This window comes from Drosophila sechellia, chromosome 2L (genome assembly GCF_004382195.2).
Source record: "Drosophila sechellia strain sech25 chromosome 2L, ASM438219v1, whole genome shotgun sequence".
Taxonomy (NCBI): Eukaryota; Metazoa; Arthropoda; class Insecta; order Diptera; family Drosophilidae; genus Drosophila; species Drosophila sechellia.
In genome coordinates this window covers 863157-880961 of record NC_045949.1, presented here as the reverse complement: position 1 = coordinate 880961, position 17805 = coordinate 863157, and the positions used below count along the sequence as shown (strand labels likewise).

At 46.2% G+C, this 17805-nt stretch overlaps 1 protein-coding gene across 3 annotated transcripts; it reads left to right on the top strand.

Annotated features, from left to right (window-relative positions):
* Positions 1 to 283: 283 nt before the first annotated feature.
* On the top strand, positions 284 to 17596 carry LOC6617306 (arf-GAP domain and FG repeat-containing protein 1). Of its 3 annotated transcripts, none has more exons than XM_032727604.1 (6): positions 284 to 901; positions 13788 to 14614; positions 14992 to 15447; positions 15600 to 15794; positions 15855 to 16168; positions 16588 to 17596. In XM_032727604.1, the coding sequence occupies exons 1-6, from the start codon at positions 732 to 734 to the stop codon at positions 16624 to 16626; spliced, it is 2001 nt and encodes a 666-aa protein (XP_032583495.1). In that variant the 5' UTR covers positions 284 to 731; the 3' UTR covers positions 16627 to 17596. The 3 variants fall into 3 exon arrangements, with proteins under 3 accessions (XP_032583495.1, XP_032583497.1, XP_032583496.1); XM_032727605.1 differs by lacking the exon at positions 284 to 901 and adding an exon at positions 8170 to 8188; XM_032727606.1 differs by lacking the exon at positions 14992 to 15447 and having other exon boundaries at positions 634 to 901.
* Positions 17597 to 17805: the final 209 nt, after the last annotated feature.

Here is a 17805-nt window from a genome sequence, read left to right as displayed (position 1 = left end):
TTGAATTGAAGCGAAATTCTGCGAGTCGAAGAAGTGAAAAGTAAACAATAACACGGGCAATCGGAAAAGTGGTTTTCGATAAATCTCACCGCACACACACACCTGTGAGTGTGTGCAAAGTGAGTGTGTGAGTGTGCGTCGAAGGAGAGGAAAGGTCAAGCCAAAAATTGCGTAAAGGAAAGGAAAGGAAAGCTACGGCGACGGGGAGTTACGTCAGTTTCGCATTCCCGATAAACAATTTAGATTCCCTAAACGATCCTGATAGCCAGCCATTACGATAGGCAAAAAACGATAACAGCGGAGATTTACGTCAGTTTGGAGTAGAAAGTAAACGATACCGATACCGATTCCCGAAAGAATTCAAAAAATCAGGCAAGATTCAGTTCGTGTACGCTTACAACAGCTCCGCGCCCCACGCCGCCTCCTCCTACCGCACCGCCGTCGCCCCCTTTGCGCCCTACGCGGCCGAGCGGTCCACCCACCACCACCCACTCCCGCCCCCGGAGGAGCGGCTGCCCTCGGACACCGAACAGCTTGCTGGATCCGACGAGGATCGGTCTCAGAGCCAGGAAGCGGAAGCGGAGGAATACGACGAGGAGCGCGCAGGTAGCGGACCCTCCGGCAGGCCGCTCATCGCAGCAGCAGGAGCAACAACAACAACGACATCGACGACAGTAGTACCGGAAGCGGTACAAAGGGCGGCGGCCAAGGGAGCGACAGAGACGGCGACAATGGCGGTGGTGCGCAAGAAACAGGACGACAAGTACCTGCTCGCCCTGCGGGAACTGGTGGCCAGCGGGACGGGGGGCAATCGGCAGTGCTTCGACTGCGGCCAAAAAGGACCAACCTACGTGAACATGACCATCGGATCCTTTGTCTGCACCCGCTGCTCCGGAGTCCTGTAAGTATCCGCCCCTTGTTGTTTTCTGGTCTGGGATAATGTAGGGTAGATCCAGGAATTTGGCATAAGTCGCCTGCTAGGCGTTTTGAGAATATATCTTGTCTATTCATATTTTAGTTATTTCTTTGGATAATTGTGTCCTCGCTGAGTTTACCAGGTATTTAAGATACCTTTGAAAAATATTTCAAACAATTTCCGATGCACAGATTGAACCAGCTTGGGATTTGTAGAATAAGGATGGTGGGCTATGAACTGACAATTCTCTTAAAATCTTCCGCAAGAAGCATCCAGATAAACGACATTTATGGTTACGCTCTCTTGAATGGCCTTTGGTTGAATTCACACATATTCTTATCAAAAAGCTGGCTATATATTCTGATAACTACCAAATGGGCTACCCCAGGGGAATTCCACTGTATTTTCACTGCTTTTAGACTTGCAGCAAATATAGGAGTCATATTAAATATTGCCTTGAGTGTTTCCAAAAATAGAACTGAAAATTGAGAGCTATCAACGTCGATCCGTGGACCTTTCTTGGTCCGCCGTATTATCTTCACTTGAACCCAGCCAATTTGAACTCGCCTGACGTCCATTTTCGATCTGTGCCCGAGTGGAGTGACCGATAATTTGCGATCGATCGATGCAATGTCCGATCCCGTCCCCCATTTCGTATTGTGTGTGAAAGCGAAAGCAATTCCCCAACAATTTCACACAATTTGGCTTCCTTTCCTTTTTGAATGCAAATGCAAATCGAAGACAAAACTTTCAATTGCGCGACATCGCGGCAAACGAAATTGTTTTGTCTTCGCCGGCAGCGCTTTCTATTCGTGTTTTCCGCGGGGAGACGTTTTCGAGGGCCGCCCACCTGGCGGTTGAGTTGTGGGTGTCCTTGGCGCCCCTCAGGTTATTTTGCCCCTCGAAGTAATTTGGCAAATTGGCTTTGATTTGTGAGCACTATGGCCAAATTGGGGTCATATATTACCACTCCGCCGACACTGCATTTCATTTGATTTACGCTTTTCCGGATCAAGCACATTACATGATTGCTCCTAAACTTCCGCTTGGCCCAGGGCCAGAAGCCCAGTCTCCCACGAATGGTGTGCCCCAGATTGTGGCCTCTCAATTGGACAGCATGCGGGCTCCTCCGTTGAGTTATCTCTATCATCGAAACCAGGTTGCTACGAAAAGTAGCCAACTGCAATGCGTTCGCCCTGCTGCACTCTGCAGTCCACAACTCTTCCTCCGATGACTCATTGCCCATTCCACGGTCTTCGGTCTGCGGTGCTCAATCCTCAATCCTCAATCCTTAGTCCTCAAGCCTTGTTGCCAACTGCCAAGGGAAACAAATGTTGGCATGTAAATGAAAAGCCACATAAATGACGGGGACACCAAACGATTGCACTGCGAGAAAGGGTTAATGGTTAATTGCTATAAAGAATTGGTCCTGCAAGCCGAATACTTCTGCGGTTATTGAGTTACTGGTCTAAATCGAAGTGAGCCACGTTTCTCCCTGTGCAGCCAAAGGGGTGTGGAAAGCAGCAAATGGGGGACTCGGAGGAGGGAGGGGGCGTGGCAGGGGCGACAGCAGGCGACAACGAACTTCCTGGCTGAAAATGAGACTGGAACGTCGACTGCGACAAGGGAGCGAGTGCAGGGAATACCAAATGAAACCAACTCCGACTCACGAAGAAATGGCTGTGCATGTTCGGCCCGCCTTTGGATATCGGAATCCGCTGCAGACCGGCCGGTCACTTGGAGCGCTTAATGGAGGAAGCGGTTCAGGAATGAGAATGGGACTGGCAATGGGAGTGGGTTTCAGAATGGGAATGGCCGCGGAGGCGCGGGGAGGCAAACCCGTCCGACTGCTTTTGCCAGGCACACTCGATTGTATTTTTGGGCCGAAGTTGCTGCTGCTGTTGCGCCTCCAATTGCAGACAAATTGTTGCACCTCAATCAAGCAGCAGTCGCCGCCATCTGCTGCCACACCGCATTTCGGTTGCCTTGTTTTTCTTTTATTTTGCTCTTTGGCTTTTGCAGGGTTCAAAGCTTGTGCTGGCTCATAAAAGTCAAGAAACTTGTTGATTAGATAAGGCGAAAGCAAACGGCCATTGGGAGCAGAGCAGGGCTGAGCGGAGCGGAGCAACAATGGTGAGCCACTTTCTCAGGCTTCGTCATCAATCCCACCGCACACAACGCACTAACTACGCACAGCAACGGCCATTTGAATACGAAGTTGCCGACTTAATAATGCATTATTCAATTATTAAATAACCGAGCGATGTGAATCAGTGCTAGTTCAGGCGAAAAATGGAAAATACCCATAAAGTCGATGGATCTGACGTTTTCTAGACTGTTCAACTAGTTATTGAAGCTGCTGCTTTTAAATTTCAGATAGATTTGATGGTCATCAAATTCACCATTTCACCATTTAATGTCGTAATTTGTTTTCCTTGCGTCATCTGTGATTTTTTCTAAACTGATTACATATACAATGTATTTGTATGCTTTATCTTTCAAAACAAGTCGTTACACTTCCATTGATTTCAAATTTTTATTATGTGCGATTTCCTGGACTTCGTTTTACAGTGCTTGAGTCAGTGCATATTATTTTGTTTTCGAACTTTTATTTAAAATATTTTATCAATCTTGCCGTCTGAGCTATTTCTGTGGTCACGATTGTATGTTTGCAGTGGTTCGTTGGTTGTTTGTGCGATTCTGGGAGTCGATGACTGTAGTCATGCTATAGCACACACAAAATACATATATATATATATGGCATATTCGTTGATATAGAATATGAAATTAGGAAGCAAACTGATCTGAAGTTTCTAAAAGTACCAAACTTCCAATCCCTGATATTTTGTTACCATACCAAGTTGATATGGTTTCAAAAACATTTTCATATTTGAATTTTCGAGACCATGGAGTCGTGTCGTAGGTACATTTGTACATGCGGGCAAGTGAACTGTGGAGCAGACCCCACCCGGTTTCCGAATCCCCGGTACCCCATGCCCATCCCCATCCCCATCCCAATCCCCATCGCGTTGGCATTGCAGTTGCAGTCGAACTGGGCCAACTGCCTTCGAGTGGAGCCCACAAAAGCTCGGAGCACGTCTTTCGCTCTCTCTCGTATTTGTTTTTATTTCTTATTTGGCCCGTTCTGCGGCTCGTATGTTAATTTCCGATTATGAAACAGCATAAACATGTCTGCATTTGACAGCCCCGAAAAGAGGAGCACGGGGGCGGGGTTGGGGGTAGGGGCCCACTTTCACCATGCGGTGTCAGCTGTGTGGCCCCTTTATTGCTGCCTCTCTGTGCGCCGAAAAGGCCAAGACAACAAACGAACAAACCAAAAGAAAAGCAGGCAAAAGGCGAAGCGTAAGAGCAATTAAATATAAATACAAGAGGCCAAATGTGTACACTGAACAGCACTCCCATTTTGTCTCTATTCAAAATGCAAACTATATTCCACACTGAGAGAAAAGTTGATCTAAGCTGCGATTGCTGTATCAGCTGTATTTAATACATAATTTAATAATCTAAAATTCCCTTAATGTGCAACAATATGCTTGCTCTTTTCACAGTGTCGTAACAAATGTTAAGTATAGAGATACTTGAGTAATGGTTTAGCCATTGGATCAACGTGATAAGATACAGTTTATATTGCCAATTGGTAGACTCTGGATTTTATTCCACTGTATTCGCTGTGTTTTCAGTTCCTGGAATCAAATTGAATCGCCCCGAACTCGTTTAGCATTTGAGGAAATGTTTGTGAATCGCTTATGAGTTTGGAAGGAAGTGGAGCTGGGGGATTGTGCCGGGTGCGGGGTCCATAAAGATAGGAATATATATCTACGGAGGAGGAGGGGGTGGCCGGCAATTAATGCGCAGTTTTGATTCAAAGGCACAAGCACAAGGTGTCGTTGTTGTAATTACTGGTGGTTCCTTTGTTTCGCTGTTGTTGGTAATTCCACCACCCAACTCAGCCCCTTTCCCCCTCCATCCCCCACCCCACTGAGCGTTTTGGCGCTCGCCTTGAAATAGAGATTTGAAATCTATTAATAATGCAGAGGCGCAAACGCGAAGCGTCAAGCGATTTGGCTCTCGATTTTGAGTTCTCAATTTTCAGATGTGAGTGCAATTCAAATGCGGAAACATGTGGGCGGGCAGGGCGCGAGGGGTAGGTGCTCCACTTTCGCCCACCAGGCGCCACTCCCTCCCCCAAAAAAAGAGAGCACAAACAGCTGGAGAGAAGGGCCAATTGCCAATTAGAATAGCTCGATAATGCACCTAAACAAAAAAGGAGCTAATCCCCTTTTTAAACTTTCAAACAATCTCATATCTTGAACAACTTGTGTTCTTGGTAGTTTTGATTCAGGCACATACTCTTTTCACATGGCTAAATGCTGATCAAAGATAGGGTGTGAGTTTTTTCAAGTGTATGCCGTCAGAAAAGAGAGTCCAAGAGCACGATACAGAGCAGGAGGCGCCTGCCCACACGGAGATTTATGGTTTCTGCTTGGCCCGCATCCCCATTTTCTTGCTGGGAGGCACATCGTCCAGTGGCGCACGCTGCGCGCCTCGGTTGCTCTTTCTGGGAAGTCCTGGGGTGAGCTACCATATGGTCACAGGCACAGTGGATCTGCAAATGCAGCTTGTTGGCCAAACTGGGCATTCAATTAATCAAATTACATATATGCGGAAAATATAGAATAAGTCATTTTAGTCATAAAATGTCACGATTTATGGCAACCAGCACGACGGCCAGCCGCTGTAGAGTCCGCCGGAGATGCCATAATGCGGCTGCCCACGAGGCTTTGTCCGAGAAATCTCTTTCCGGCCGAGTGAATGGCTCAATGGCGAATCCGGAGGTCCTTTTGCATTTTTCATTCGCCATCCCACGGCCAACGAAAGAGCTCAAGGCTCTTCTGGCAATTTGCAGCTCTGGCTCAGACGATGGCATTATTAAAATATTCATAGCGCCCCAGTGGAGGGTCCTCGCTCCCCATTCCAACTGCCCCCTTCCCGCAACTTCTCCTGCTGCCAAGTTTAATTTACATTGTGCGACAAACGCGGCAAACTGTCAGCGAATGCCAAAGGCGACCACTCTGCGCCAAAAGCGATAAAGTATATTAAATAATGGTGCTTTTATATTTGGACTTTACTTGAGTTGCTAGAACCAGACCATTTCTCGCAGTGCATCCGCACACCGTCGCCCAGAAGTTAGACAGCAGACTCGGACTCGTTTGAAGGCGCCCACATATGTGGCAGTTCTGGGATTGGGGGCGCACGGAGGAGCACATGGCAGGCAAGAAGCTGAACGGGAATCGGAATCGGGTTCGGAATGCGTGGGATTCTCTTTCCATTTGGCCTGGCCTAATTGAGTAACGCCACCGAGGGAGCGGGCATGAAAAAGTGCAGCGTCTGTCGTTCTGCTGCTTTTTGAGCTCAGCAGAATAACTATGCAATTAAATCGCTCCCCAGCTGGACAGCTCAGCTTTCTACATTCTGCATTCTGCATTCGGAGTGGGTCAGCGCTTTTCTCGCAATAAGTTCTGCCCGCTTTTCATGTTTTTCCGGGCCTGGGAATCCGCGGCGTTATGAATTGAGCTCCACAAGTCGGGGAAATGTTCTCGAGTTGAGTGAAAGAGAGACGGATCGCTGGTCTGCGGCTTTATCTGGGGGCTCAGCTATAATACTATAGTACTAGTCAAGTAGTTTGCTTCCTCTAGCCTCAACGACCTTGAAGTGCAATTTCCCTTGCACAGAAAGAAAAACTGGGCGATTGGGCGATTAATACCTCCTTGATATTATGCACTCAATTGAGGCTGATCTGCGAACTTCAAGATCACATCCACACAATTTATTTTTCCGTGTAGTCCGTGACCGACGGATCGCCGTGGAGCGGGATGCATTGGACGGAACGTGACTGGTCCGGACTTTCGCCTTCCGATCGACTTTGACTCGGAGCCTTGGCTCACTTAGAGTGTTTGTCCAGTCGAGGTCAGTTTCGCACTTTATGGCAGGGAAAGGGGACAGAAGCCAAATCAAAGTTAGCGGCAATTTTCATCTATTTGCCAAACAAATATTTGTGGAGCCCACTCGCAAGTACAGTGGGCGCTGGCTAATTAATTGCCTTCTATGTAATTGCCAACTTTCAACTGGTATTGTCAGTTATCCCATTTGTAATTAAGAACAAGCCAATAATGGCACGTCTAATTGCAAGACCACAACGTGTAGATAAACCAGACTTTTTGTTTAAAGTTCAGAGCATGTTGAACATTCATTCAATATAAAATATCACTCGAATGACTGCTCCTCGGGAACCACTAGAATTTCATGATCCTATTGATATTGAAACTTGCGATTATTCATGCTGTAAGTATTTCATGATCAAATCTGTAGTTAGTCACACTATCGGTTGCAAGGGTTCCAATTAGTCAGGGTCCACTGTGTTTGGAAATGCGCGCCTTTCAATGGCCAGGCTTTGTGTCTCGATCCCGTCGCCTTCGCTTTTTCGCCTTGTGTGTCACTTGCGGTTTGAAATTCAAACTCGGTGGCGTTGTATTTTTAGCTCTGGATGAGCCTCCACTTGGCTGGCTAAGCATGAGCTTGCTCGGACCACTGTAGTCCCGAGACAAAGATTGACTTTCAGTGTAAATCCAGGGACGCCACCCACAAAGCGGCGACGCGGCTGCACTTACACATACTCTGTGCGCTGATTCATCGATGGCACTTCTTTATCTTGAGGTCAATATCAATGCCAATCAATCTCAACTCAGGTGCCAGCGTGCCTTATGGCCAATGGCGCCTCACGAAACTTCCTCAAGATGGAACAAAGAGCCCACTCAGCTTAGTTTGTCGCCTAATTAGGAAGTTGAGATCCAATAAAGGAGGAATACGCGGGTGATCATGATGAAGTGAGGTTCTTGAGCAGTTATGGGTTCCATTATTTCGGATGCTTTGGAGGGAGGAACTCTAGTGCTGCATTGGGGCGTGTGCTAATGATATTCCCAGTTCGCTTGGCGAGCATCGATTCCTGGTGCGTATGTGGGACCCTTGACTCCCACTTATCGCACTTGTCGCTCGCAATTTGCATGAATTCCGCTTCGTCTGAAACGCACTTGCGCAAGACTTCTCCGTCTGGTCCGATCTGGTCTGGGGTCCGGTCTGGTGGGGCGCCAGTTGCGTTCCGAGCTCATCACCAGTCACTCCGCAGTCGCATTCCCAATCCCTCTGCCAGAGGTCTTCGATCACGAGCGCTTTCCCATTCGAGATTCAAACGCAGTAAGTTGGCCTAAGACCAAATCGAAGGGAAATGAAATTAAATTTAGTTTGAATTTAATCAAATGAAGATATGTTTTTAAATATGGATCATTCATTGACAGTTCAAAATAAATGGTTGAAATTGTTCCAATAAATATTCGCTTCCTGGCGGCATTAAAGTGCTTTAAACAGTGAAGTCCAACAAATTGATGAGAATGAAATGATAAATTGTCTTGTTTTTCAATTCGGAACGGAGCTCGTAATAATTGATTTTAACGTGTATTGATGGTTATGGTGATATTGAACTATTTGGCCATCCATTTTGGGCTATTTCGTAAGCGGCATTTTGGCCATTAAGGCACGAAACTGGACCACGCCGCATTGTGCAGCTAGAAAGTGTTTGTTGGCCCAAAGAGTGGGGCTCTAAAAATTAAATTAGCTGTGTGGAGTGGTCATAACTAACTGTAATAGCTGCTCCACTGGCCCCAGAGTCATTCTTCTGCATCTCCCCGAGAGATCATCTCCACACCGCTCTCGGTTGCCAAGCAACGAGTCATGTCTTGGGGCTTGGGGCTTGGAGCTTGGGGCAAGGTCTCCCCGTCTCCGGGGTTCTTTGGAAATTGACTAATTGCTTTTTTCAGCCCCACAGTGAATGTGCCCCCTTGCACAGAGAGAAAAAAGATTGATATAGCAGTATATGATATATGTATTATATTAAATGTTAATGACGCGAGGTACGAAGTATTTCTCTGTGTGTAAACCAACATATACTGTATATATGTTGCTGAATTGGCACCGCTCTTGAACCCCCGACTGTCTGGGATCCGTGACTCATGGGAATGAAAAAGAAATGGTATTTATACTCGAGAAATTGCGTAGATGCTTTTGTTTTTGCTCGGTATCTGTTTTTTGTTTCGCATTTATATTTGCATACCCTCGACGGGGGAAGTGAGTGGGAATGCTAAACTTGTTGTGCATTTAATTTAATGGACGTGTTGTTTGCTTGGGCGAATTTATTCAAATCTGAATCGAATGGAAATATATACAGTGATATGACTATATGGTGCGAAGTAAACAAATAGTTCTTCTATAATTCAGCCCAGTGCAACTAAATTTACTTAGTAAATAGTAATCCTCTTATTCAGACCTAAAAACCATTACTACAGTTGTCGTCGAATGAAGCGGACCAGACGTCAATAAAAATAATCAGTGATTGTTTGCTTGTTTAATATTCGCGTTTATTATAATCGTCGAAATGGCGTTGTCCATATGTGCCCACTTCCATATACCATATGTATGTATTTATTCCCTCATTGAAGGTTAGGGTGTTCCCCACTTCGAGGCGACTTTTCGCCGCGGTTCACACGAACTCAAAGGTTCGTACTTAAGTTAGTACACTTATTTTTCTTCATATTTCGGTCTGCAGTTGTTTACTTTCCCGATTTTCTCGATTTCAGCTGAATTCGCCTTTTGCACACTTAACCAGTGTTGCATAGTACATAGTAGTATGTGGTAGGTCCGATTCCGAATCCGATTTTGAGTTTGATTTGCTGTGCTTTGTGTTTCGTGGGTTGTCCGACGTACTCGAATCATTGTATTTATTTTCTATGCATATCGCCGTTTGGCTTTTTGTATTTTCTGCCGCAACGAGTTTTACTTTTGTTTTTGTTTGAGAGCGGAGCTCAGCTGGTTGATTTTTTCACGCTGAGTGCGCAAAACGCGCAAAAACGGGTTTTGCACTTTTGAAGCCAGCGCGAAATGCCAGAGTGTGAGTGATTGTAAGCTAAGCTTTTTGTTTATCTGCACTACAGTCGCTCGTCTCAGTCTCTAAATTGTCTCTGTGTTTGTTTTAATTTTCGTTGTATCCACTTGTGCCAAGCACGAAGCGAAACCGAAACCGCCGAGATTTGAGATTCAAGATCCGAGATCTCTGATCGCGGGACCCATCTCATCCGGCGGAGACGGAGACTCTGAGGAAACTCGGGGTGGGGTGTCGTCATATGTGCATACATACATACATATGTATGTATGTAAGCCGGTGGTAACCTTCCTCGAAATGGTCCATAAAATCTCAAACAATTCTCAGCCTATTAGCTTAAATGCATCCTTGAAGTCGTCGCCGCCTTTTAAATTCCCATTACTGTCGAAGCAAGTGAGTAAGTTATTTGCTGGCTTTCAAGTTAATGTGCATAAATGTATTTCAAACACCTAAAGATATGATTTTCACGATTATTTTTGCTTCCCTTTCAACGGAAATCCATTTCATTTGCGCCTTGAAATCGATTACTAATTTTGTGAATTGGTTTATTGTATCAGGGGATAAAGCCCTTCTCAGTCATGCTCTTTGCCCTTTGAACTGCCATGACCTGCGAGGTGTGACACAGTTTTCCGATTCCAGTTGCGAGTTCCAGCGCTGCTTTGTTGACTCTCAATTAGCATGGCACTCTGCCATTCTCGAGCTCTCGGCATGCAGATGTGGCTGGATGAGAATTCCTCCGCTGATGACGACGAGTGTGTGCCGATGCGAATGTGTTGACTGGCTGGGTTCGTATAACAATTAGCATTTCAATGCTAATATTGAACACAGCGCCAAGTTTCTTAGAGTTTGCATTGGAAAACTGTGTAGTATGCACACATATCGGTTAACCACTGTATTCATAATATACAATCACATTGTAGCACTCTGTTGCAATGTGAACATAAACAGTTCAGCCCAAGCGTATGTTGAGGGCAACGTACCAAATTTGCATGATCAGCAGTACTCACGCTGGCCAAGCGCTGACCGCTAATATGTGTGCCTATAGCACCCCTCCTCCAGCACCGTCGCTCGGCGACAATATATATATATGTAGGAAACGCAAATAAGCGTCGCTGCGCTGCAGGCTATGCCGGCAGCGCTGCTCCTCGACTTAGGCTAAGAAACCATTGTATTTAGATCGCCAAATCAATTGACGAATTAACTTCGAATGGAGCGGGACCTTCCCTGCTCCTACAAATAAATAAAAAGTGAATTCAAGCTAATTAAATAAATCTTTCAACTGGGTGATACAACAACTGGCAACTGAGACCTAGATAAATGGGTTTGTGCATCCTGGTCACTGCCGCGGAATCGGGTCTCGAAATTCTCGATCATTCTTTTAGCCAGTAAGTACATGTCCTTAGCCCACATGACATGAGTAGTTTCCTGAGAACTATTTCCAGCGGAAGTTTAGCATTTCTAGGTGATTTATTTCCCAGAACCGCTTTTAAAAAGGCTATTGGATTTTTTTCGCATTAACAGAAGACTCAGCTGCATGGAAATTTGCAGTCATTACGGCTGTGATTGTCAATTACCTGCTGCCGCCTCCCTCTTCTTTTTTCCATCTTGACTGAGCGTTTCAAATGCACGCCTTAAACGGTGGGCGTGGCCGAGTGAGTGCCTCTAATGCCGCCACTGCTTTTACATTCCGTGTGGAGGCAACTTTCACTTTCTCCGCCGCGGCTGGATTTCAAAAATAGCCACTGCCACATGGCGCATTATTCTGCCGCGGTCTTTGTTTTTGCCACTTGCAGCTGCCACTGCCACTGCAGCTACATCTGCATCCACATCCCCAGCCCCATCTACTCCTCCTCCTCCTCCTCCTCCTCCTCCTCCTCATCCGATGCCCTAACGAACTGTCTGTGCGTGCTCTTGTGGATGTGGCCACTCGGGAAACTGGGCACCACTTCAGTGGTGTTTGCCACACACAAAAAAACATCACGTACCGTGCTCGCCTTAATCCGGCAAATGCCATGTTGATGTTTTAATAGGATTAAAACGGAATAAATTAAAAAGGTAAATCTTATTCGAAAATTATTCTCGTTCACTGGTTAATGGCTTTGCAGCTACTAGCTTTTCCTGCGTCTTAAACTTCTCTTATGTCGAAATGGAAATGGAAATAAAAGTGTCATTGGATAAGTAGAACACCGTAAATTGAGTTTATTTCAAGATTTAATCAAGTGGTATTAAGGAGTGCTGTTTCGAGGGTTTCAAGCACACTGCCACTCTTTCAAGTACCTTTGATGTGGTCATCATTGTTTGCATTAAGTATTTAAGGTTAACTGATTTAAGATACTTACGAATAGTAATAGTTCAAGTGAGGAATGATAAGATAAGATAGCGATAGAGTCACGCCTTCTATAAAAACTATTTCTTACTTCACCAGACCTTTAAAGCAGAAGGCAAGTTGGTATTTGTTTATTTAATTCAACTAAAGTGAGCAAGTGAGCTCTTTTTCTCACTGTGCACCGATGCTTTCTGTATTGAGATGGCTTATAAGCCGTGTAAGGTCAGACAAACTCCTGTTGATTTCCGCTGCGGAATCGCAGCTTCACAGCTCATTTAGCCGCCGGCGGAAGTCGTCCTCTGCTGTTCAGCTGTGCTCCGTTGGTCACGGGTCAGCCGTGGAGGAGTTGCTCTAATCCAATCCCCTTCGATCCGCTCGGCTGCGAGCCGCACTTAAGTGAGAGTTGATTGTTTTCTGGTGAGCACTCAAAGACATCCGCTTTCCTCCTCCTCCTCCTCCTCCTCCTTTTATTTCTATCTCTAGCAGGAATTCCATTTTCCGTCCTCAAATTGAGTCACAATTGCATAAGAAGCATGGGAATGGACGGGATACAATGACAAAGGACGTCATTCCCTTGGCTCAGATGGCTGTAATGGCATTAGCCAGCAATCAGCAGCTTCTAGAATTTTCGCTGCATGTTCCACATCAGCTTGCCGGTTTTGATACCCCGTAAGAGAAGGGGTATATGGGTTGCAATCATTTAGCAGGATTCAGGAGATGGAAACCGTAAACTCTTGAGGAAAAAAGGATTGAAAGCTTTCTATTGACTCGTTTCGAGTTGATACTATTAAGCTGCAGGGTATCTTCTAGTCGTTAGAGCCATACCTCTTGTTCTATCTGTTTCTATGCGGCAACCAGTTAACCAGCTACCAACAACCTACAACCAAGTGGAGCCAGCGAAGCGTTCATGTGAAACGTCCAGTTTCTGCTTCCCCCTGCAATGCATATTTGGCCCTCTTCTGCCACTTTTGCCACTTTTGGTGCTGTTTTTCTGCGGTTGCTGTTGTTGTTACTGTTGCCGTTGCCGTTGCTGTTGCCATGTTGTGGCCAAGTTGTTGCTGCCACCCGTGTGTACTCGTTTCGTTCGGGAAATTCGTGAAAAACCGAAATTAGCCATCGTTGTGGGGCGAAATTTGCTGGAAAACTCTCCACCAGCCAGGGCGCCTCTTCGGTTTGTTTATGGGTTTCATTTTTCATGGCGTTCTGGGCACTCCAAAGTGCTCCAATTGCTTTCTGCCCCAAGGCCAGCGCAATTAATTTGCGCAATTAACTGAAATTGAACGCCTATTTGACGGGTCATTCTGGTGGGTACAAATGGGTCAAGCAACCACCACCATCTTCGCCACCTGACTGCAAACGGGCGACAAATTGGGCTAATCTTGAACAATTTCCGAAATAGAATAGAGAACCACTTTGGAGATGATGGTTTTTGATTAAGTTGAGAAGTGATTGTTGAACACACGCACATTAAATGGTTTTTCCTTAATAGAAAGTGGATTTTCATTGCAATAACTTTCTGTTTGCATCTTTTCCAGACGCGGTCTGACGCCGCCACATCGGGTGAAATCCATATCGATGGCCACATTCACACAGGACGAGATCGACTTCCTGCGCAGCCATGGCAACGAGTTGTGTGCCAAGACCTGGCTGGGATTGTGGGATCCGAAGCGGGCTGTGCACCAGCAGGAGCAGCGCGATCTGATGATAGACAAGTATGAGAGGAAGCGATACTACCTGGAGCCGGCCAGTCCTCTTAAGTCGCTGGCCAATGCGGTCAACCTGAAGTCTTCTGCTCCGGCGACGAACCACACTCAGAATGGTCACCACAATGGGTATGCCAGCATCCATTTGACGCCTCCTGCTGCCCAGCGGACCTCGGCCAATGGACTGCAGAAGGTGGCCAACTCGTCGAGTAACTCTTCTGGAAAGACCTCCTCCTCGATCAGCAGGCCACATTATAACCACCACAACAACAGCCAAAACAACAATCACGATGCCTTTGGCCTGAGTGGCGGATTGAGCAGCCTGAACAGCGCCGGTTCCACATCCACCGGAGCTCTTTCCGACACCAGCAGTTGTGCCAGCAATGGCTTCGGTGCGGACTGCGACTTTGTGGCTGACTTTGGCTCGGCCAACATTTTCGATGCCACATCGGCGCGCTCCACAGGATCGCCGGCGGTGTCGTCCGTGTCCTCAGTGGGTTCCAGCAATGGCTACGCCAAGGTGCAGCCCATCCGGGCAGCTCATCTCCAGCAGCAACAGCAGTTGCAGCATCAGCAGCAGCAGCTCCTCAATGGCAATGGTCATCAGGGCACTGAGAACTTTGCCGACTTCGATCACGCGCCCATCTACAATGCAGTGGGTAAGTTTCCAACTATCAGCCCGGCTTTCTTTTTCATTCAGTTAGTTTGCTTTCTTTATCAAAAGAGGCTATTTGCAGCACAACATTTTTGAAATATGATTTATCATTCAAAGTATACAGCTTTACAGCATTTAATCCTTTCGAACGAATCATCCATCGAAGCAAACCAAATTGTACATGTACCGAACGCTAAGTGAAATGCAGTAGTTTTCAAATAAGAGTTGTTCAAACACATCCCTTTGCTCCTGCACCTGCGGCTTGGCATCCCGAAAGACCCTGCAGCTTGCTTGCGCCCCTCGCTCGCCTTCCACTTCGAGCACCCCACACCAAGAGTTGGCTTCCACTTTCTAATTATCTCACAATTTGGCTGAATCCAGCTCCACCGACTTTTAACGATTGGATCAGCGACTGGAGCAGGCGGGGCTTCCACGATCCCTTCGACGATTGCGATGACTCGCCACCAGGTGTCCGTCCTCCAGCTTCTGCTCAAGTTCCCGCAGTATCATCACCATTGCCAACCGTCCGAGAAGAACCAGAGCTGGCGTGGAACTTTTGGGAGATGGAGATGCGAATAGAGGAGCAGGAAAAGAATTCCCAAACTGAACCGCAGGAGATGAGCTACTCCTTTTCGAATAGAACTACTGCGCCCCTTTCCCCTTCGAATCCCTTCCTGCCCTACCTTGTCAATGAGGAGCAGCATCGAAATCATCCAGAGAAGCCCTCCTTTTCGTATTCGTTGTTCAGCTCCATATCAAATAGTTCGCAAGAAGATCAGGCGGATGATCATGAGATGAATGTTTTAAATGCCAATTTCCATGATTTCTTTACGTGGAGTAAGTTCTTGAATGCCTTGAGTTGAGTTTTCAGTTATGGTTTCTGTTGCATTTGGCTCGCTCTTTTAATTGACCTTATTCAGTTTATGTTCGGTTCTTAACGCGAAAACATATCCCGGAAGAGTGTATTAACTAGTCTTCCCATGTTGCAGGTGCTCCCTTGCAGAACGGCCATGCGAACAGTCCGCCGAAGGGCGGAAGTGCAGCGATGGCGCCCAGTGAGGATCGATATGCCGCTCTCAAGGATCTCGACGAGCAGCTGCGAGAACTGAAGGCCAGCGAAGGCGCCACGGAAGCGCCCACGCCCACCAACGGCAATGTTCAGGCCACAGATGCCTTTGGTGGAGGTGAGTCCTTCACAGAGCATTTTTTCGTGCGGCCCCCACTAATTGGACACTTCTTTTCAGCCCTCAACAACAATCCAAATCCCTTCAAGGGTCATCAACAGCAGCAGCTCAGCAGCCATAGGGTGAATCCATTCCAGCAGCAGCAACAGCAGCAGCACCAGCAGAATCTCTATGGTCAGTTGACCCTCATACCAAATGCCTACGGCAGCAGTCCCCAGCAGCAGATGGGGCACCATCTCCTCCAGCAGCAGCAGCAGCAGCAGAGCTTCTTCAACTTCAACAACAACGGGTTTGCCATCTCGCAGGGTCTGCCCAACGGCTGCGGCTTCGGCAGCATGCAACCCGCTCCTGTGATGGCCAACAATCCCTTTGCAGTGAGTATGAGAACCGACCCTCTGGATTAAATCGACAAATTAGAAAGTGGTGGCAAGAAGGCAATCTGTTGAAAGTTGAGAAGTGAAATAAAATACTTAAGAATTATAGATACGTGCAGTTTCTCTTTTGGACCTCAACAGTCACACACTACCTTAGATGCGTCCATGATACTTACTATTCCTGTAATTAGCAATTGTAAAACGTTGTGTGCCGTCCATAGTGATAAACAATATCACAGAGCTGAGTAATTCTCTTTAATAAATATTAATCAAGCAAACAAGCAATCATGCGCACGTTAGTCTGTTTCCCACGTTCCCTTGCCACATTAAATCCAATCGGTCGGTGGATTTCCAGACAGGATTGGTTGCGTCCAGATCAATATTTGCTAAAGACACCATTCTTCCTTTATATCCCACAGGCCAGCGGCGCCATGAACACCAACAATCCATTCTTATGAGACTCAACCCGGGAGAATCCGCCACGCGCCACCTGGCAGAGGCCCTGAGCCAGCGAACAAAGAGCAGACACGGAGGAACCGAACCGAAATTAGTCCATTTTACGAACAATAGCGTTAATCTATGTATACATAATGCACGCCGGAGAGCACTCTTTGTGTACATAGCCCAAATATGTACACCCGAAAGGCTCCACGCCGACGCTAGTCCTGGCGGATGGCGGAGGCGGACTGGAGCGTTGATATATTCTTTTACATGGTAACTCTACTCTAACGTTTACGGATACGGATATTTGTATTTGCCGTTTGCCCTAGAACTCTATACTTGTACTAAGCGCCCATGAACACTTCATCCACTAACATAGCTACTAATCCTAATCCTAGTGGAGGATGCAGTTAATCCAGACTCGCTGTTATTTGTTTTATCTATCCTCGTACTTGTCTTTGTCCCATTTAGCACTTTCGTTGCGGATAAGAACTTTGTCAGTTATTGATTGTGTGGCCTTAATAAGATTATAAAACTAAATATTATAACGTACGACTATACATATACGGATACAGATACAGATTCAGACACAGTTACAGATACATATATGCTTTTGTACCTAATGAATTGCTTCTTGTTTCCATTGCTAATCATCTGCTTTCCGTGTGCTAATTTTATATAATAGTACGTGCGATATCGGCCGTGCAGATAGATTGCTCAGATCGCGAGTCAAGCCTCTTTTGGTTGCACCCACGGCAGACATTTGTACATATACTGTCTGATTGTGAGCCTCGTGTAACACCACTCCCCACCCATCCATCGAACCCCGAATCCATGACTCAATTCACTGCTCACATGTCCATGCCCAGATAAGAAGCAAGAATTTTTCCATTTTAGCCTTAACGTGTCAAACATTATCGAAGCCTTAAAGTTATTTAAAACTACGAAATTTCAATAAAAATAAATAAGAACAATTAAAAAAATAAATGGTTTTAATGAATTGGCATACTTTTAGGAAGTCTCTTGACAAAAAGATGGGTACAAGTACTGTGCATCTTTTGTTCAATGACAGTGTAGCAATCTAACATGTTCAGAGATTGGGGTGCAGGACTTTCCTGTTTCTAATCAGAAGCATTTCCAAACTCCGGAATGGAATCACAGACTCCGAAAAGTATACTACTGATGGTAATTCCAAT

What these genes read in the sequence shown, in the direction of transcription:
- LOC6617306 (XM_032727604.1), top strand. Translation starts at nt 732, where the DNA reads ATGGCGGTGGTGCGCAAGAAACAGGACGACAAGTACCTGCTCGCCCTG. An exon ending in GCCCATCTACAATGCAGTGG is followed by an intron (nt 14,615 to 14,991) that starts GTAAGTTTCCAA and finishes GGCTGAATCCAG; the next exon opens with CTCCACCGACTTTTAACGAT. An exon ending in CCATGATTTCTTTACGTGGA is followed by an intron (nt 15,448 to 15,599) that starts GTAAGTTCTTGA and finishes CCCATGTTGCAG; the next exon opens with GTGCTCCCTTGCAGAACGGC.